General features: G+C 52.7%; 10 protein-coding genes across 11 annotated transcripts; 4 read left to right on the top strand and 6 right to left on the bottom strand.

Annotated features, from left to right (window-relative positions):
* Nucleotides 1-82: 82 nt before the first annotated feature.
* CKM354_001088900 (tryptophan--tRNA ligase MSW1) lies at nt 83-1,240 on the top strand (the record flags this gene model as incomplete). The annotated part of the gene is made up of 1 exon (XM_044806359.1): nt 83-1,240. The coding sequence occupies one exon, from the start codon at nt 83-85 to the stop codon at nt 1,238-1,240; it is 1,158 nt and encodes a 385-aa protein (XP_044662294.1).
* Nucleotides 1,241-1,313: 73 nt separating this feature from the next.
* Nucleotides 1,314-1,991, bottom strand: CKM354_001089000 (uncharacterized protein; the record flags this gene model as incomplete). Its single annotated transcript, XM_044806360.1, has 1 exon — nt 1,314-1,991. The coding sequence occupies one exon, from the start codon at nt 1,989-1,991 to the stop codon at nt 1,314-1,316; it is 678 nt and encodes a 225-aa protein (XP_044662295.1).
* Nucleotides 1,992-2,602: 611 nt separating this feature from the next.
* CKM354_001089100 (pseudouridine synthase CBF5) lies at nt 2,603-4,214 on the top strand (the record flags this gene model as incomplete). The annotated part of the gene is made up of 2 exons (XM_044806361.1): nt 2,603-2,723; nt 2,821-4,214. The coding sequence occupies 2 exons, from the start codon at nt 2,603-2,605 to the stop codon at nt 4,212-4,214; spliced, it is 1,515 nt and encodes a 504-aa protein (XP_044662296.1).
* Nucleotides 4,215-4,666: 452 nt separating this feature from the next.
* CKM354_001089200 (ERMES complex subunit MMM1) lies at nt 4,667-6,270 on the top strand (the record flags this gene model as incomplete). The annotated part of the gene is made up of 2 exons (XM_044806362.1): nt 4,667-4,697; nt 4,754-6,270. The coding sequence occupies 2 exons, from the start codon at nt 4,667-4,669 to the stop codon at nt 6,268-6,270; spliced, it is 1,548 nt and encodes a 515-aa protein (XP_044662297.1).
* Nucleotides 6,271-7,401: 1,131 nt separating this feature from the next.
* CKM354_001089300 (uncharacterized protein) lies at nt 7,402-8,763 on the bottom strand (the record flags this gene model as incomplete). Its single annotated transcript, XM_044806363.1, has 2 exons — nt 7,402-8,234; nt 8,289-8,763. 2 exons carry the CDS (start codon nt 8,761-8,763, stop codon nt 7,402-7,404), a joined length of 1,308 nt encoding a protein of 435 aa, XP_044662298.1.
* Nucleotides 8,764-9,420: 657 nt separating this feature from the next.
* Nucleotides 9,421-10,763, bottom strand: CKM354_001089400 (uncharacterized protein; the record flags this gene model as incomplete). Its single annotated transcript, XM_044806364.1, has 2 exons — nt 9,421-10,247; nt 10,298-10,763. 2 exons carry the CDS (start codon nt 10,761-10,763, stop codon nt 9,421-9,423), a joined length of 1,293 nt encoding a protein of 430 aa, XP_044662299.1.
* A 455-nt stretch (nt 10,764-11,218) lies between these two features.
* Nucleotides 11,219-12,620, bottom strand: CKM354_001089500 (uncharacterized protein; the record flags this gene model as incomplete). The annotated part of the gene is made up of 2 exons (XM_044806365.1): nt 11,219-12,078; nt 12,128-12,620. The coding sequence occupies 2 exons, from the start codon at nt 12,618-12,620 to the stop codon at nt 11,219-11,221; spliced, it is 1,353 nt and encodes a 450-aa protein (XP_044662300.1).
* Nucleotides 12,621-12,913: 293 nt separating this feature from the next.
* On the bottom strand, nt 12,914-14,839 carry CKM354_001089600 (uncharacterized protein; the record flags this gene model as incomplete). The annotated part of the gene is made up of 1 exon (XM_044806366.1): nt 12,914-14,839. The coding sequence occupies one exon, from the start codon at nt 14,837-14,839 to the stop codon at nt 12,914-12,916; it is 1,926 nt and encodes a 641-aa protein (XP_044662301.1).
* Nucleotides 14,840-16,169: 1,330 nt separating this feature from the next.
* Nucleotides 16,170-16,851, top strand: CKM354_001089700 (uncharacterized protein; the record flags this gene model as incomplete). 2 transcript variants are annotated; one of them, XM_044806367.1, is made up of 3 exons in its annotated part: nt 16,170-16,209; nt 16,259-16,337; nt 16,404-16,851. In XM_044806367.1, the coding sequence occupies 3 exons, from the start codon at nt 16,170-16,172 to the stop codon at nt 16,849-16,851; spliced, it is 567 nt and encodes a 188-aa protein (XP_044662302.1). The 2 variants fall into 2 exon arrangements, with proteins under 2 accessions (XP_044662302.1, XP_044662303.1); XM_044806368.1 differs by having other exon boundaries at nt 16,262-16,337.
* Nucleotides 16,852-17,497: 646 nt separating this feature from the next.
* On the bottom strand, nt 17,498-19,097 carry CKM354_001089800 (uncharacterized protein; the record flags this gene model as incomplete). Its single annotated transcript, XM_044806369.1, has 3 exons — nt 17,498-17,581; nt 17,637-18,716; nt 18,771-19,097. 3 exons carry the CDS (start codon nt 19,095-19,097, stop codon nt 17,498-17,500), a joined length of 1,491 nt encoding a protein of 496 aa, XP_044662304.1.
* Nucleotides 19,098-19,884: the final 787 nt, after the last annotated feature.

Here is a 19,884-nt window from a genome sequence, read left to right on the forward strand (position 1 = left end):
TTGAGAGCTTCTGCCGGCTTGTCCGATTCCGCACTCACGACCTCTTTCCGCCTTCGTACTTTACCGCACCTCATCATTCTTGATGTTCTCAGTACTGCGACCATCTTGCAGAATTGCAAGATACCACGTCCGAGTTTCTGAAGGATTGCGACAAGGTGAGCGTCGCGCTGACGCGAGATGTTTTTGGTCGACAAGCAGCGACGCGGAGGAGAAGCTGCCAAAAAAGGTCATATTCTCTGGAATACAGCCCACGGGCGTGCCGCACCTGGGCAACTACCTGGGAGCTCTGCGACAATGGGTCAGACTACAGGATGAAGCAGAGGAGTCGACAAAATTGATATACTCGCTCGTCGATCTCCATGCCATCACAATTCGGCAAGATCCAGCGCAGCTCCGACAGTGGAAGAAGGAGTCGCTGGCCATGCTGCTGGCCATTGGGCTTGACCCCGAGCGCAGTATCATCTTTCATCAAAGCAGCGTGGCAGCGCACTCAGAACTGATGTGGATCCTCTCGTGCCAGGCGTCGACAGGTTATCTGAGTCGCATGACCCAGTGGAAAGACAAGACTTCTAATGAAAAAGATGGAAACGAACGACTGAAGCTCGGCTTGTTTTCCTACCCAGTCCTTCAAGCTGCTGACGTGCTAGTGCATGGTACGACACATGTGCCTGTAGGTCACGATCAAGCACAGCATCTGGAGTTTGCCCGTGAAGTGGCCAATGGCTTCAACCATCAGTACGGCTCCAGCATTCTCACGCCGCCGGAGACTCTCATTAGTCCCGCCAAAAGAGTCATGTCATTGAGCGACCCAGCATCAAAAATGTCAAAGTCACATCCGAATCCAAAGTCAAGAATCTTGCTTACGGATTCTGAGGAAGCCATCAAGCAAAAGCTAAAGTCGGCCGTGACTGATTCATTATCGGGAATAAGCTATAATCCTCAAGTTAGACCTGGAGTGAGCAACCTCATAGACTTGATTTACTACTCCTCTGGATACGACACGACATCAGCTGGCAGTCAGGAGGACTTGGCCAAGGAGATGGAGAATCTGAGCCTACGAATTGTCAAAGATCGCGCTGCTGAAGCCGTGAACAGCCTGGTTAAGCCGATCCGCGAACGATACGCGGACATTATGGAAAACGATGATCTTGACGCGATTGCAGAAGCTGGCGCCCAGGAAGCTGCCAGCAACGCCGAACCCACAATAATTGCTGTGCGAAGAGCTGTTGGTCTTTCTTGACCAGACATTCGATGCAGGATCATTCGTATCCTTCATAATGCAGGATACTGGCCCAGATTATACCCTCACCATCTCACGCACTCTTCTTGCCCTCGTAGACGGAACCACCAACGTCTCCGCTGGTATAATATTCCTCATACGAGCTTTTGTATCCATACAACACTTTCCCGACGAACGCACATATCCACATGAAGCAAGCGTTCACGAAGCATCCGAAATAGTCTCCCAAAATCCGAGGCACGGGAATAATATCAGGGGGCATCCACGCATCGCTCAGAAATATGCACAGCTGCAAGACACTCGGCTCGACGCTCTGTACTCGGCAATCATCCAGATACGTGAGCGTATTTGCGAAGAATCGTCTCTCCATCTCATACATCTGTGCGTCAAATTTGTAAAGCACGACGAGTGGTTTTGTGCTTCCAGGCGCGTTGGTAAACGTGTGAGCAGTGAAGCGCGGAATTGTGATGTTTTGGCCTGCGGTCAGAGGAATTTCCTTGCCATAGGTGTACCAGATTCCGCTGCCAGACTCGACATAAAAGGTCTCAGTTTGCAAGAGATGGTAGTGCGATATCGGTGCCATGAAGGATCGTGTACCATTTGACCATTTGTTATCTGGTGGAAGAGTCTGTCGGCCGAGATATGCTTGCCCTGGGGCGAAGATCTCGCTAGCTGGCTGGTTGTCATAAAGTATGGGATTCTGACCATTGACAACGGTGCGCTTGACCTTCACTGGTGTGAGGAGAGGCATGGTTGAGCTTGTGCGTGAAGGCGTATACTTGGTCAGATGTCCTGACAGTGGGTATCAAGTAAGGTGCTTGTACTAGAGAATGGAGGATGTGAAGTTGGGCAGATATTTAGCTACGTCCCAACTGAGAAGAAGTGTAGCATCGAACCCTAATCATCCTACTGCGAGTGTGCGGTACCTCGTCAGCACAGCTGCATTACGGGAGGAGCAGACAGCCCGAGAGCCCGATTTGTAGCATCAAACCATTCTTCGAGACCGAGAATGACAAATTTGACGATCAAGGCTGTTGTCAGTGGATTTGTCCGAAAATCGCTGAAGCGAAGGCTGAGCGACAACAGAGCATCCGACCTCGTCGCTCACGCTGGAGCAGGAAGAACTGCAGAGTCGGCGATGGGCGTGAAGATATGCCTGAGGCAAAGAAGAGAGCTTGGCAAAGTGGTCAATGCTCCTCGAGATAATTTTCCCCAGAGACTTCCGAGCAGCTGCAAGCTTCAAGTTGCACATTGCGCTCAAAATCGGCTATAACCAGAATCACCTATCGCATTGCACCCGCTTTACGGTAGGCACCACTGGTACAAGCCGGACATTTTAAAGAGAAGGAGACAGTCGCGAACATGTCGTTGGTGAAGGTGAAGAAGGTGGAAGAGGAGGACGAGCAGATCATTAAGCCAGAGGCTGTCGCGCCAAATCTCAACACCTCAGACTGGCCTCTGCTGCTCAAGAACTGGGATCAACGTAAGTTTCTCACGAACACAATGCGGCGATCGGCACGCGACAGATTTGCGATTCGCTTCTCGAGGTGGTGCACGCAAATATTGACCTAAACTTTTAGTCCTCGTCCGAACTGGCCACTTCACACCCATTCCGAACGGCTGCGCACCTCTCAAGCGCGACCTCAAATCGTACATCTCATCGGGTGTCATCAACCTCGATAAGCCCTCGAACCCATCCTCGCACGAAGTCGTAGCATGGCTGAAGCGCATGCTGCGTGTTGACCGCACTGGTCACTCTGGAACCCTCGATCCGAAGGTCACAGGATGTCTCATCGTCTGTATCGATCGCGCCACGAGGCTTGTGAAGAGTCAGCAGGGCGCTGGTAAAGAGTATGTGGCAGTGCTGAGACTGCACGACAAGCTGCCAGGAGGCGAGGCACAGCTCGCGCGCGCTTTGGAGACGTTGACCGGTGCGCTCTTCCAGCGGCCACCGCTCATCTCTGCCGTCAAGCGTCAGTTGCGTATCCGAACGATCCACGAGAGCAAGCTGCTTGAGTTCGACAATGATCGTCAGCTTGCTGTATTCTGGGTTTCCTGCGAGGCCGGTACCTACATCCGAACACTTTGTGTGCATCTTGGTCTCCTTCTCGGAGTGGGTGGTCACATGCAAGAGCTGCGTCGTGTAAGATCAGGAGCCATGAAGGAGGATGACACTATGGTCACTCTTCACGACTGCCTGGACGCACAATGGCTCTACGACAACCAGCGCGACGAGTCGTACCTTCGCAGAGTCATCAAGCCACTCGAGACGCTTCTCACTACTTACAAGCGTATCGTGGTCAAGGACAGCGCCGTCAACGCTGTCTGCTACGGTGCCAAGTTGATGATTCCTGGTCTCCTTAGATATGAGGCTGGTATCGAGGTTTACGAGGAAGTCGTTCTCATGACGACAAAGGGCGAGGCTATTGCACTTGCCATTGCACAGATGAGCACCGTCGAGCTTTCATCATGCGATCACGGTGTCGTTGCCAAGGTCAAGCGCTGCATCATGGAGCGTGACCTCTACCCCAGAAGATGGGGCATGGGTCCAGTTGCAACTGAGAAGAAGAAGCTGAAGGAGAGTGGCAAGCTCGACAAGTATGGACGTACTAATGAGCAAACCCCAGCTCAATGGAAGCAAGAGTACAAGGACTTCAACGAGCAGAACGCCGTCAATGGCACCTCGGGTACCACAGATCCACAGGCTGCAGAAGGCGCTCCAGCAAAGGAGGGCATCACTGGCAAGGTCAAGGAGCTTCCTTCAAAGCAGGACATTGAGATGGCTGACGCTGTCAATCCTGCCACCGGAAAGGACGAAGACGAGGAGAAGGCCGAGAAGAAGGCCAAGAAGGAGAAGAAGCGAAAGCACGAGGGCGAGACACCAGAAGAGAAGGCCGCCCGCAAAGCAAAGAAAGCAGCCAAGAAGGAGAAGCGAAAGTCGACGGCGACTGCCGGTAGCGACGACAGCGACTGATCGACGTCTCTCACTTCTGCTGCTTGGACTGTGCGCTAGAGTCATCGATCATGACTGTTCAATGGCTCTGCGACATGTATTGGTTTTCTGCTTTCGAAATGCATATTGGCGACTGGGAGGGCAATGTCGGACATGACTCTGTATAGTACGCTATGAATGCTAGGCGCATGAGCGTTGGGAGGCGTACCTGGCGCTCTATGGAGTTGATAGCGAGCACGTCGACATGAAAAGTCGATGCAAATGAGACAATTGACAATGTTACCAAATCGTCATTCACTTCATCATTCGTGGAGAGAAGGAGCTCATTCCGTGTATTGTGCGCCAGGCATTGGCCCGCAGACGTCATCTCGTGCCCGCGCGGATCATTTTGTGCTTCTTCACATCTTCAGTCCTGGACCATGCTTCGATCACCACCTTGCCTACCCTTGCGGCGGCGCTGGTAGCTGCACATCATGTCCAAGGCCAAGTCACAGGCCTACCAACGTATTGCAAATCCGATTACCACCCAAAAAGAGACGAAAGCACTAACGGGCATACAGAAGCACAGCAATCTCAATACTACGCCTACCCACCACCCTCGTCCGGCTCCTTCTTCTGGGGCTTTCTCCTCGGACAACTTACTCTCGCCCTCATCCTCTTCATCTTCATCAAGTTCTTCATTTTCGGCGACGCGCCCTCCGCAGACGAAAGAGCCAGCGCCCGTGCTGCAGCCCGCCGCAACCGAACTCTCTCGTTCTCCCGGGCACGCGCCCTCTCTACCTCGACAGCCCTTCGACCACGTCCTTCAGCTCCTGCGATCCTGAAACCTCGGCCTGATGGAGGACTGACTGTGCAGAAGATTCTGGAGAAGACATACTACAATGTTCGAGGCCATCAGCCCGAGAGTCTGGATTGGTTCAATGTGTTGATTGCACAAACAATCGCACAGCTCCGAGCTGATGCACAGGAAGATGAGGCTGTCTTGGGAAGTCTGACACAATTGCTCAACGGGACGAGTAAGCCAGATTTCATTGATGATATTCGGGTCACGGAGATCAGCTTGGGAGATGAGTTTCCTATCTTCAGCAATTGTCGTGTCATACCTGTGGACGAGAATGGGAGTCCGTTGAAAGAGCTTACTGGGCAACGGGGAGAGAGATTACAGGCGAGGATGGATGTGGACTTGAGTGATGTGGTCACGTTGGGCATTGAGACCAAGCTGGTGCTCAACTATCCCAAGCCGTTCGTGATGGTGTTACCTGTGGCGTTATCTGTGAGCGTGGTCAGGTTTAGCGGGACACTGAGTCTCAGCTTCAGTCCCAGCAATCAGCCTGGACCATTTGAGCAAACAACGAAAGAAGGTGGTGTGGGCTTGGAAACTCCAGGCGGACAAGCGGAGTCGAATGAAGGACATCCTTTGAACCCGACAGGACGAAGTCCGACGACCCTAACATTTACTTTTCTGGACGACTATAGACTGGACTTGAGCGTACACTCGCTGATCGGCAGCAGAAGCCGACTGCAGGATGTGCCGAAGATTGCGCAGCTGGTAGAGGCCAGAATACATCAATGGTTTGATGATAGATGCGTCGAGCCTCGGTTTCAACAAATTGTGCTGCCTAGTTTGTGGCCAAGGAAGAAGAATACCAGAGGTGGCGAGGAAGAATCTGCCGTCGATGACACGGCCACTGCGCAGAACGATGGAAGTAGCGATCTGAGACCACCTAAGACAAGAACGTCTGATGGTGCCACAAAGGCTTCTCCTGAGACAACAGTCGCAAAGCCACCCAGCGGTCCTCAGACGACTGCCGAGCAGAGGACACGAGACTGGGCAGCACAGCAGGTGAAAGATGTCGCGGACAACAGCAGACCGAGCACTTCAAGTGGCAAACGCAAAGACAACAGAAAAGAGGAGTTGAGTGAGATCGAGCTGGCTGGACTGGAGATGCGAGAGGCTGATGAACGGGACCGCAGGAAACAGCAGAGGCTGAAGGCTGAGAACGAGCGAAGTCATGAGAATCTGCGAATGAGGACTATTCGAGAGGTCTCGCACGACGGCGCGAAAGCAAAATCATGAGTATCTGCGGTTTAGCACTGATTTCGGGGTCTGCTTAGCGAGGCGTTGGTGGAAAAGCATTCGGCATCATGGGGACCTGCCGCGCTCGGAAGCATACGGCGCAGACAGCGGAAGGGTTGACCAAAAGTCCTCTCGGCAGGCTTTCAATTCTGGCTGCAAGACATGTTTCATTCGCGAGGTTGGCGTGGGCGTCAGTGAAGACAACCCGGACGAAAAGCTCTATTCGAGAGTGTTTCTGATGCTCTCGTCTACATAATGAACCGGATTCCAAGAGGGTGTCTCAACACTCGCACCCCGTGCAGCGCAGCACCCGAGACCAGTCAAATGAAACGGCCATGGGTAAAATATTTGAACCCTTTGTCGGCTGTTCTTCTCAAGCTGTCCTCCTTTGCACCCCAAACACAACACCAGATGATCATATCTGACAACGTCACGAGCACTGTAGTGAACTGGACCACCATCTCCCGGGACAGTGAAGTGTCAGCACCTGGAAGTGAATGGTCCTTTCTCAGAGCTCTTCCCGCGATACTAAAGTGCTTTGTTCTCTTCCTTGCTGGTGATCACTCAAAGCAAACAGAAGGCATCGAGAACACCATGGGGTACACGACACTCCCCAACTGGGCAACATCATGCATCATCGGGGACTGGTGCGAAACGATCGACTCACCTTGGCTCAACGGCGGCATTTACTTCGAGGGTATACATTTCGGCGACTTTGCCCTCGTTGCGATCCTGGCTACTTTCCTCTGGACGTTCCACTGTTCGATGCAAGTGTTCGTAACCAATGTTGAACCTGGACGACCAGCGATCCCCTTCCGAGTGTGCTTCTGGGAGCATCTCCAATCGCGACAATTCTGGCTACCAGTTTCGGTTGTGATGATGTGGTACCTTTGCATTCCCAAGAGAGAAGGAGACGCAGTATGCGCTTTTGGCTGGCTCTGGTGGTCTTCGGTCATACTCGGGGCAGCAATATTGACTTGGTGGGCTACTTGGTACCTTATCTGGAGAATCTACGGAGTTTGGCAGTACTGTCATGCGGAAGTCCGTAAACGGAGGATCATTCCCAAGGCAGCGCTTTAGTACATCGCCTAATCGACTAAGACTATCTGGAGCTGGTTGAAGAGGCCGGCCTTACTCACTCGCCTCGTCGACGCTTTTGTTCTTACACAGACGAGCTTTGAGGAAGGAGAAGGCCGATCCCAAAATATGAAGTCGTCGGCAGCACGTTCTCTTGCCATCCCTCTCGACGGAAGCAGGCACTTGTGCATCAGCCTCAATGGTCTGCGGCTCGATAGCGCTGGGCTCAGCTTGTGGCATCTTCACCATCGCCATTGCTGGCAGCTCTTGATCAAGATACCGCTTGTAGATGCCAGACCCAAGTTCTCTCCTGGAATAGTCTTTCGATAGAGGAACCAAAAACTTCTTCAAACGCGGATCCAGCGTCGACGATCCTGCAATAATCGTAGGATGCTTGTCGATCATTCGCAAAATAAATGTGTTCTTCAAATTGAGCGTCATCATGTCTTCGTAATCTCTTCGCTTTCGACTATAATCCTCTTCTTTGGATTGCAACACGTCGCTGAGGGTTTCCTTGAACTTCGGCTCGATCTCGGTGACGAAGCAGTTGAGCTCTTCGCTCATGTGGAACAGCGTCGCAGCGATCCTGTCGAGCTGGGCATTTCCGAGCCCCTTCTTCAGCATGTAGTCCGCGCGGGCGAGGCAGCGTTCGTGCTTGTAGATGTGGACGATTCTCGGATTCAGTCGCTCCATATATTGGTCCAGCGGTATGATCGGACTGCTCAGACCGATTTGTGCTCCGGAGAGATCGATGATGTACGAACTTCCGTCTGTTGCATCGATCGCGAGCACTTCGTGGAGCACACTAATTGGAAGGCTCTTGTCAACGACTTTGTAGCTTCCTTTGGGAAGCCACAAGTATACGCATTCTATGCTGGTCGTAATATCTGGATCAAGACGTCAGATCGAGTCAACGTAACAATTTCAAAAGCATCACTTGCCACCAAGCATGCTCTTGACAAGCTGATACGACATTTGCGTCGCATCATTACATCCCATATAGCTCAATATGACCTTTTGCTGCTGCTCGCCGCCTGCTAGCTCCCTCGGAAACATAGTAAAGGGGCCTGGATACACAGCGATTTTCTTCTCCTTTCGTACACTCCTCGAGAAACGAGAAATGTAAAGCGTGCCATCGATGTTTTCGACCTGGTCGAATTCTCGATGCCATGAAGCTCGCCTCCAGGCATAGAAGACTGGTTGCAATATGCTTCCTGAACGGTAGAGGCGTTTTCGAATGTTGCGTGCGAGGCATTGGCTGGGGTGAGTGTGGTCGGATCCGAGGCATCGGTGACTGCAGTACTGGATCGTTGATCGGGATCCGTCGACTTCGCGGCCTTCTTTGCACTGTTGGCAAGTTATAAGTCGCGCTGCTGGGATCGAGACACCACATGTGGTGCAGCAGTGGTTTGCCATGATGTGGCGGACAGTACAAGGTGGTATAGATGTTTTTCGAATCGAGTTGTGTTTGGAAAGATCTTATGTTCAACCTCCTTGAAAAACTGAAATATGTTGTGTTGAAGAGGTATTGCATATGATACACATGTAGCATGTGAATGTTCGCGCATGGTATTGTCAGTATACAAGCCAGAATGCTGAGCTCATTCACTCCACTTTCGACTGAGATGTCACATGCCTGTCAAGTGAGTGGAACGTGCTGAAAATGCGCATGGTTACAGTTCTACATCGGAAGAAGGATGAGACCTTCTCATCTGCCTCTCATCATGGCGTTGAAAAGATGGTTTGTCAAGATTTGATTCTCAAGGGACCGCAAGGAGCACGAAGACAATGTGCTAAAGGAGTCCGTTCGCACAATAGGCATTCTAGCTCGTGCGGACTTTTCTTGCAGGTTTCTCCTTCTTTCCAGGTCCCAAGACAATCTACTTCGCTACACGCAGTCTTGAGAAGACAATCTTGCAACGATCAAACCGTGTTCGTTGGCCAACAGCTGTTGCCACTTGAGAGGCACAGGTCCAAAGCATCGTACCAGTCAAACTCACACTGAGTTTGAACCTCGACCATCATACTCCCGACGATACAACTCGATAGCTTTGAGCAGTACCTCTCGTTCCATCAACCCATTTTGCTCCGCCAGTCTCCTTCTACGATGGCGTTGGCTGCTTCAACTGCCGCCTTTTCATCGTTAGGGTCATCGTCAATGTTGAGTCGGACGATGATACTGCCACCCTTCTCCAGCCGTGGCTCGTACATGTCCCACCACAACGGTCCCCGCAGTGCCTGTAGTCGCGCTTTGTGCTGTGCTACCCACACTCGATGCATTGCAGTGCCTTCCCTGCTGTTGGTGACAAGCACCATTGAAGGCCGGGGGATCAGAGGAACTCGCTCGAGCATCTGGATGAGTTTTCTCACGTCCACTATGTCCTCGGACGGTCCGTACATGACACGCATACCCCTGATTGTGGCAAGAGAGGCCACGCTGATGAAATTGTCGCGAAGCTTGAACCAGCGAGATTGCGGGCTGTCTACCATCTCATGGAAACTGATTTGGCGTTTCTCCTCCCATGGTTCGAGGCAATCGTCGAATGCCGCAGCCATGTGGGCCTGCAAAGCCAAAGCAGCGATATCTTTTCGTGGTCTTCCGATGCGTCTTTCCATCATTTGGATGTTCCTACTGTGCGCGCTGCCGAATCTGCTGATTACGCTGATGACTGGCTTTTGATAAGCCTCCATGAAGGCCTCGAGAGGAAGGACTGGGCAAGGCTGTCCGAACTGCGCCCCAGCAATGTCGAAAACGAAAACATCTGCGTCGATAGTCTCAACCGCGAAGACAATATGCATTGGGAAAACGGGAACGGTCTTGCCATCGGGTGCAATCCGCTTCACTTTGCAGAGCGAGTGGTCGACGAGTAACTCGACCTCTTCTATCGTACGCGAAGCTCCTGAACTTTGAGGTTAGGCAGATCACCAGAGAAAGCTTGATAGTAGGTACCCATAAGGAGCTTCTTGCTCAGCTTGTAGAAGTGGATACACGCCTCACTGCAAGCTTGATAGCTGAGTAGCGTCCTGCCGTCCTTGTTGTTCACCGATAGGCCCTCGGGCAGATCGTCAGGCATCATGGACTCTTTCTTGGAGAATTCAGCGTCGTATATGATCAATAAGTTGTCATTGCTCTGCACTTCAGCGATTTTCAGGTCGAACGACAAGTTTCGAAACTGGTAGAAGATCGTCTGCAAGAGCTGGCCGGCACGATAGATCTGCTTGCGTCTGTTGGCCTTGTCGCACTGCTTTTGGTGAGTGGTACGATCGTGCTGGCGACACAGCGCGGTACAATACGGTGTCCATCTTTTTCTGTCGATGATGTCCACTCCCTCACTGCAGTCGCCGCAGACCAAAGTCGGACGTGGCGGTGGTTTGCCACAAGTAGCGCACTTCGAGCCACTGCTCTTTGACGACATTGTGGTGACACGTTGTCAATTTTTGGCGGTTCCTGTTGTTGGCGTTGTGGAAGAAGTTGAGGAACGAGTCAGTGAGAAGGAAACAAAGACTCCTCAACGAAACTTCGCGCTAATGCACGTGCGCAAGTGAAGCTTGATGCCGCACTGGAGCAAACGGCCTTTTGATCGCTTTCGCACGCTGCGTAGCTGAAGTGTGATGATGAAGTGGTCTTTTCGTTGTTTTCTACGAGTCCATTATTGCTGATATACGGTCGATTCACAGCCACCTGAACAACACCAGCGGGTGCCTAGACAAATTCGCCCAAGACAAGCCACCCGCAATGTGAGTACAGTCCATCGACATCTCCATCTGCATGTATCACTGACACAAAACGAATGTCGTCCATCGATATTGCTCGTTCTGCCACTGATCCTTACCTGTGCCAAAAAGCCTCGCCGCTACGATCCTGCCTCGATCAATTCGCCAAAGCTTCGAAGGTCCAGAAGTCTGCAAGCTTCTTCGATTTGGCCAACATAGCCGATACGACTGGGTTGCCGCCGCCACGCTCGAGAATCTTCAGTGCTTCGCGACCTGCGTTTGTATGCTCGAAGTTGAGGATGATCGAACCATTGTTGGCCAGCATTGGCTGGAATACAGTCCGCCATCTCTCCGGGTCAGCACACTTCTCCATCCACATGTGATACTCATAACAGAATTTGCCAACGTCGGAGCCAGTGTAGACCTTTGAAAGAGTTGAGAGGACCGGCTGGTTCAGCTTGCCTTGATCGTTGTTTGCAACCTCGATCAGAGGGATGACCTTTGCTGGCGGACTCTTTCTGAGCACAGCTCGGCCCTGTACACTTGAATCGACGATCAATCCATCAATGGTCGTCTCCAAGAACTTGTAATCTTGCTTGGATTTGAGCAAGTCGCAGACTTGGATGTTTTGTGTTCTCTCCCAGGAATCCAATTGCTTGTTGAAGAGGGTGGCCAAGTAGACTGGTATAATGCGGTCGCGAGGGACCAAGATAGTATCACCGGCCAGTTCCTCCTCAATCGACGCCAATTGTTGGCATGAGTGGTGGCCATGTGGCCACATGAGCATTACTTGACGGCCGTAAAAGCTCAAAGCTTCTCCCAGGCAAAGAACCGCCTTGGGCTGACCGTAACGGGCACCAGTCACATCAATAATGTAAGACTCGTCGGCGTGAGTTTGGATACAAAGGACTGTGTGTTTGCCGGCCGCACGAAGGAACTCGCAGCCAGGATACAGTTTCGCCTTCAACGTGACGCCGGTGTTGTCAATCGTGACCTCTTCGATATACTTTGCGATACCTGCGCCTCTTGTCAACGGTTGTGTCCGTCATTGGATAGCATTACGCACCTGAGAGCAGCTTCTTGCTCAGCTCGAACTGAAGAGCTAGAGCGAACTCGCCTTCGACTCCGCTCATGATGGCGTGCGCATCGTTGGCGTTCTGAGTGACCCTGTATGGGGAAGTCTCGAAAACGGTGGTCCGCTCCTCCAACTCAGCTTGATGAAAGTAAAGAACGTCTTCGCTTTTGTATACTTGGGTGATCTTGATGAGGAAATTGAGGGAGCTGGACCGATAGAAGGCTGATTGAAGCAGCTGTCCGGCTCGATAAACCTTCGTGCGGGTGATTCTCTTCCCGCAGTTGCCCTTGTGTTCGGTGGCGGCCACGTCGCGGCAGCGTACGGTGCAGTATTGAATCGGACTGACAGCGCCTTGGATGTCCACGCCGTCGGCGCACTCAAAACAAGTGAGATGCGGGCGAGGGGCGGCAGAGCCACAGGCGCTGCAGTTGGTGTTGCTCGTAGTGCCACCAGCGGGCGGAGGACTGGTCGTGGTGCTCGCCATGGTGCTGGAGGCCGATGGCGATGTGCGGGTGAAGAAGGTCAGTCAGCAAGCTTGGTGGCTTCGAACGCTAGAAGTTCGGTGGAGCTCGCGTGAAGCCACTAGCGTGTTTGCCTGCGAACGAAGTGAAGGAAACGGTTGCAGGGGTCGGATTCTGTTTGGACTTCAGTTTTCATTACACAATACTAGACAATTTGGTATCTTAACATTACGATTAAATGATTCCTTCCCCTGGCTTATTGGGTACGTACAGACTGGTGCTTGCAGATCTCCAACTATTGGTTCACCCGCGTGCTTCAGATCATAAGCGCGAACGATCGGATGTCGAACTCCGCGTGCTCCTGCAAAGCCTCCTTGGGGAATGGCCAGTCCATTTCGCTGAATGTGCTGCTGCGGACAGAAGCAGAACTCTTGCTGGAGACACTGCCGAAATGGCTCGCCGGAGCGCCATTGGTAGCTGGCGACGAAGGCGCCGTGACACTCGTCGGGGTCTTAGGAGTAAGATTGGAAGCATTGGGGTTGTAAGGCACGTAGCCGCCCGAAGTCCCCGTGGATGCAGATTCTCCGTTGCTCTGAGCAGATTGTATCGCTTCTGCCTTCATCTTCAAACCCTCGAGGCGAACCCATTTCTTGTACAATACCGGATCGTACGAGCTCTCCTTCCATTCAACAAAGAACAACGTGAGTGCTGCCCATGCGCGAGTTACGGCCTTCGTCTTAGAGCGCATCAGAAGCAGAGCAGAGAGACATATGGCTGCAGAATCCCATTCAGCTTGAGGGGTGGTGAGCCAAGCCCAGCGGGACAGGCTTGGGTCTTCGCGTACAGTACGCAAATTCTCCAGGATCACAGCTGAGCTTGTCAGAACTTCGTCCATTTCTTCCCTGCTCAATTGCGGGTTTCGGTCGCGAAGGATCGCAGTCAGCTTGAGCCTCGCAACCGTGATCTTGCTAGATGCAATGGCTAGCCGGCATGTGGAAGAAGAGCAATCGCAAGCACGATGATACTTGTCCTCCAATATCTTCTCGAGGTACTCAATGACTGACAGCTTTCCATCAACAGGCAGTATTGGGAAACCATTCTCTTCCATGAAGTCTTCGGAGAAAAGGACCGTTCGGAGATAATATGTGATCTCGAAACGTAGCAGATTGCCGAAAGTATCAGCATTGTGCTCGGAGCAATTACGCTTGGCGTCGACGTCTTGTACAGATTCGAAATCAGCATCTTGTATGGAGATCGGAAATCTAGCGGAGCACCTGCGCTCGTATATGAGAGGGTCGGTGTTGTTGAGCTCCGCGATACGCGCATCGAGGGTACAGATATGCCACCACAATCGACGTCGATACTCGGAGTCCAAGAAAGTCAGTCCTTGGCTATCTGGATCCTGATTGAGTTTGAGCTTCATAGCTATCCGCACGAGAATAGCCAGTAGGGACCAAGCATATGCTCGATCGAGAAAGCGTTGTCCAGTGATCAGATAGAGTGCAAGCGCTTGGACTGCCGCCACTGTCGGCTCCGTCATGAATTGCGATTTAACGAGCGATGCTTCCACCTTCGTTGCATAAGTACGCAACAGAGCTTTGTTGGTCAAACATGATGTCGTTTGTCCTGGCGGTGTCTCGAGACTCGCTGCAGATGCGAAGCAGATAGCGAATTTTAAACTCTTTGCGTCTGGCTTGAAGTCTTTCGCTTCGTCTTCTGTGGCCAAGAACAAGTGTTGGACTGCAGTGGTGTGTACAATCTTGATCAGCGGGTCTACGTTGGACCGATATTGTTGCCACATGGCCCAGAGTCGCTTCGGTGTCACATCTTCCCCTCGTGCAGTATCGGAGCCAGCGCCAGTATGGAAGGGAAAGCTTGAAGATCCGGATGATTCGTCAGATTCTTCGTCAAGTTCTGGTATCGGGGGCTCCACTGCGCTGATTCTGCTACTCGTGCTCAAGCCCGAACCGCTTCGGCGATGTGTCCGTGCCTGTGTCTTCGATTCCGCCTCATTGTCTTTTGTGTTGATCGCCGCACTTGACTTGCCCTCAACTGCCGCCAGTCTCGCTGCTAGCTTCTGAACCTGCTCCTCCATCTCGCACAGGCGCGAGTCTTCATTGGTGGACACATCTCTCAAGCGTGAAGGTTCGCGGACGGCAACAACAGATTGTTGCCCATAACTCGACCCGCGTCCATTGCCCGAAAGAATCTTCCGACGCTGTATTTCCAAATACGATTCCATCTGGAATGGTCGAGTAAAGTTACGATCAAGCAGCTCAGCCGTATTTTCCGTGCGAAGGACGTCCATCCGGCGGCAGATGGTAGACGGAATGAGTTATGATCTCTTGCAACAGCGAAATTAGTTATCAAAAGATCTTTTGCCGGCACCGCAGAGTGTGGCTGTAGCCTGTTGCACTCATGCCGCAGTCCAGGCTCCATGGTCATTTCGAGGCGGCAAGTCCTAGGGCGATTTATCATTGCTTGCATAAATAGAAACGGACAGTTCATCATTCTTGGAAACATCATAACAAACCGGAAAGTTGGCAAGGGTGTGCTTGTGCTGACAGCGAGCTTGGACTGTCGATAGAGTTTTCCTGATTGCGAATGAGCGTACTTCAGACAATCAGGGTCTCCTATATTTCATACAGTAGAATAGATGCTCCTGCCGCCACGATACGTACGCGTGGTGATGCCTCTGCCGAGATAGCTTCAACTGCAAGTCAAGCGCTAGTGAGATATGCCTTAGTCCACACGCCGGGAGGATGAAGTGTATGTGTAGGAGATCACTTTGAACCGAGCCTGAATATTAGAAGACCGCATTGCGATGGCTCACCTGGCCGCTGGTCGCGTGTCGCTCAATCTGTACGACTCAGAGAGAAGCAGGACTTGTACGATGCGCAATACCACGGGCAACATTGATCGTGCCTCATGTGCCGCCTCGCGAACGATCGTGGCCGCAAGAATGATCAGATTGCCATGCGGCATTGGGCATAAGTGCCTGAAATGCAGCGACTGACTCAAAAGATAGCAGAACAGAAAGTCGTTGCCGGCTCCGGCACCTCCTGCTGTTCCAGCAATATCGGCTACGGCAGGTCCAAACATCTGAAATCCCTCCGGAAGCGCCACTCCATCATGGGGATCGCACCATTGTCTTCAGCTGCATGAACTGCTACAGGAGAACTTCGCTTATGTGGCCCTGAGATGAAACTTGCAAAGACACAGGATCCAGTTCGTTGCAAGCGATTAACGCTACGGGCAGTTTTGGTCTCGAAATCTATGCGCACTCGATAGCATGACATAACGTCACACCGTTGAGCGCTCGCCGTGCCTTCATCGTAGATCCAGACGGAGATGGTGAGATTCCTGAAGAGAAAAGAGAGAAGAAGAAGAGTCGTGGAAGCAGAATTTCACAGCCGCGAGAGTGTGTTCCGGAAGCACCCGCGTCTGCCGAGGGAGCATATTCCCGACGAATCGTTGGAGGGCAGTTGACCAGGTCGACATCACGACTTTCACTCGCGCGATACTGTTGACGCAGCACAGCACTTCCACCAGCGCTGCCGGAGAACGCAATCATGTTGGCTCAGAGGATCGCGCAGAACTCGCTGCGGCGGCGTACGTGCCCAGGAAATCACCGCCAGCAACACCCATACTGACATCACAGCAGTCGCCGCGCAGCCCAATGCCCTCCGTTTCGCAGCTCCAGCAGCCGTCGCAATGGGCATGCACACGAGCCAGAAGAGGTGAGACCCCGTGTCAGCCAATACTCATATCTCACGCGAGTCCTGCTAACCCACCTCTCCTCCCAGACTCTCCGCAGCCCCCGCGCAACCCATCTCCGACCACGAAGCCCGCAACTCAATCCTCGCCAAACAACGCCTAAACCGCCCCGTAGCACCTCACCTCGCCATCTACCGGCCACAAATAACCTGGTACCTCTCCGCCCTGAACCGCATCACAGGCGTAGCCGTCTCCGGAGCCTTCTACGCCTACGGAATGCTCTACCTCGCAGCCCCATATCTCGGCTGGCACGTCGAGACCGCCGTCCTCGCGGCTTCTTTCGCCGCGTGGCCAGTTTTGCTGCAAGTCGCTGCGAAGTTCACTGTCGCGTGGCCGTTTGTGTTCCACTGCTTCAATGGTGTGAGACATTTGGTTTGGGATACGGCGAGCATGATTACGAATAGCAAGGTGAAGCAGACGGGTTGGTTTGTGTTGGGTTTGACTACGCTGAGCTCTTTGGCGCTGGCTTTCATTTGAGTGGGGGACTTGTAGCTGTGGACATGTATAAACACAAGAATCCAGTCAGTCAGAACAAGCAATAGAATACCCGTATATGCCAGACTTCTTTTGTGCGTGAAGCTTGTTCACTAGGACAGGAAATGATCTTTCATAGATGAGATGACAGTGTGCGTGGCAGCGTTCATAGTTGCACATGCGTCTAACGCATGCTAAGATATGCTTCTAGCCAGTCCTGACAAGGGTCACAGTCAGACGGCAACCACAACAAACATTACTAGAAGCCTTATCATGGAGTCAATCCTCCAGATCTTCCACCACAGGGCAACACTTGTGCCGAAATGTGTATGTGCATGACATGCTTCGTAAGCGTTCCTTCGGCCGTTAGCTTCGTATCTCTCTAGGTCGCAAGACCCTCTTTGGCTGAATAATAGCTGGTGCCAGTCGTATCGTGACCTCGAGGTGGATGCGCTCTGAGTGGATGCTCGCCTCGTGGCATACTGAGCAGACTCTCCGATCTCCTCCTGACGCGTTGTGTTGAAGACGCCGCGCCATCCATCATGGCCTCAGAATGCCTGCGTGCCCAGACCCGTGAATCAAAATCGCCTTGCGCTTCCCGATCCCAGCTCGGTGGATCATGACTCCAATCGACCCACAGACTGCCGCACTAGAACACTGTGCCGTCGGATAGGATCATGATTGGGGGCTCTCTTGTATTGGGTCTTGAGACTTCGGCGATCTCTCGTCCGCCCTATGATTTAACATTAGTTTAACGATCAGGTCCACAACATGCAATGTCAGCTCACCTTCCATGTGCCAGCCTCCAGCACTTGTGCTAGGCTGAGCTTGTCATCTCCAGTCAGACCCAAAAGTGTGTTCACTTCAACGTGTAGTTCGTCAAGGAAGCCCACAGTCAGAGCACGCCACTCAACGATAACATCATCATCAGCCGTAAACAAGGGAACAACTTCCACATTCGGCTGGCCAGCTCTTGTCGCATTCATTTGGTACTGTGCAAGGCCTCTTTGCACATCGTCTTCTTTCAAAGTCAGAAGGCCTGTGTCCACCAATAGCCCGCCGTTTCGATACTCAGGCAGACCGGTCATGAGTTCAACGCCGACAAAATGCACCTTCGCCAGCTTCTGCATGGGTACCATCAATGAGTAGGTAAGCCATTGGGTTAGCTTGTGGAAGGGTACGATATTCTCCCATGGCGTGTTCGGGTGTGAAGGCATGGATCCACATGGCCAAGCATCACCCAAAGGTACGCCATCAATTTGTGTCCTGGTGGCTGGCCAGATGTCGACAAGACCTATCATGAGCGTGTCCCACAGTGTTGGCAATGGGATGACAGGAATAGAAGCAGCGTGGGTTGTCGGATGGGCAAGCAGAAAGTCGAGCATATTCCCTGGTCTTGCATCCAGCCCGAAAATCTCTCGATTGAGCAGAGAGTCACCCAGCTTGATGAGAAGGTTGGTGCGACCATTGAGCCCATCGATTGGATTGTCAGGGGTGACTTGCAATCCCTTAGCCATGTTCTCAACAGTGAGCTTCTTCAGACCGTCGCTGTCGACCTGGTAAGGCTGGTTTTCGTCACTGGAGAAGAGTCCAGTCTTGAACATCTCCAAGCTTGCGACTGCTAGTCCTTCACTGCGCTTGTAGATCTTGCCGCTTTCCTTGGACTTGTACTGCCATTTCGTCCCAGCACCTGCGTCTAAGAGGACGGACACAAGGAACAGATCGATTAAGCGGCGGGCACGCTCCTGATTGTCTACTGTGCTCGGCCAAGTCTGCATGAGCTGATCGACCCGCGGACGACCACCCACGTCAAAGTGCTGCCATCTCCCATGTGGGGGAATTTTGCTGTAGTCGGGATCAAAGTCCCGCTGTGTGAATACTCAGCATCAAGTACTATTGTATGCTATACCTGCTAGGCATACCTTTATGATGGCTACGACGTAGGCAGCCGTATCGGAGAACTTTGACATGTCCACATTGAAGTGGCGTAATTGATTCCTCTTTGCCTTCTCCAGCACAAGCTTGCTTCTTTCTCGAACGGCATAGATGCTTCGTAGATAGGCGACCGGGTTCACCTGCGGATCTGGGGCTTTGGGCAGGGGAACATCAGGTATGCTCGCATCGTGCGCGGCGGTGCTGTTGGTGCGCTGCATGGCGAATGTGCGTTTCGAGTTGGTGTAGGCGTCCGCGTAGTGTTCGCCGTTGGTGGGATGGTGGTTGGTCTTGTCGCGTCTTCTGAAGAGGCCCATTGTGGCAGCCGGCAGCTCAACCTAGGAGCTCCCCGCGGCGGCGAGATGCGCTACCACCCAGGAACAACCCTGACGTCGGAAGTCGATTCGGCGGCGATATCAATGGGTAGTGGCTGGCGATAGGCCGGGGAAGACGTGGGAAGCGGGCAGAGCAAGCGGGCATCAGGCAGGGCGGCGATTGGGAGAGCATCTTCGGCAGTAGCAGCAGCCAGCAGCATCTATACTAAAGTCGTTCCTGTCTTGCGAAGGCAGCTTGCGGGCGCGCTCATGCAGGTGCAATTGATCATCAAAACTAGGTACTTTCCGCGCTGCGGATCCAAAACGTGGCTGCCGCGCCTAACCTTAGTGCCGCCCTTGCGCGATACTGGAGAACATCACCGATACCACTCACTTCCCGGCACAATACTCGAGGATGTGCGAGGACCCTGTGCGATATGCGTCGTTCCGCTGCCTACCTCCATACGACGGCGAGCCAGTGCCATAATACTGTTCCTCGACGAGCGAGATGCACGACTGCACAGCAGCATGCATGTTTGACTCGGCGTGCTGTCACGTCTCCTGCACTTCCAACGGCCGGTGGCTGTCTCCTGAATATGTCCTGCAACGACTTTGCGGGACCGACTGGGGAACAGCATCCGCCGGCTCATCTTCAGCCAATGTCGGGCGTCTGCACACCAACACCGCCGTTGAAACGTTGAAACGTCTGGCTGTCGCTGCATGCGAAATGACTTCGCATGCGGGATGCAGCGACGCTGGTGGACACACAAGCGCTGAGTTTGACACACCG

This window comes from Cercospora kikuchii (genome assembly GCF_019650295.1).
Source record: "Cercospora kikuchii DNA, contig_00007, whole genome shotgun sequence".
Lineage (NCBI taxonomy): Eukaryota > Fungi > Ascomycota > Dothideomycetes > Mycosphaerellales > Mycosphaerellaceae > Cercospora > Cercospora kikuchii.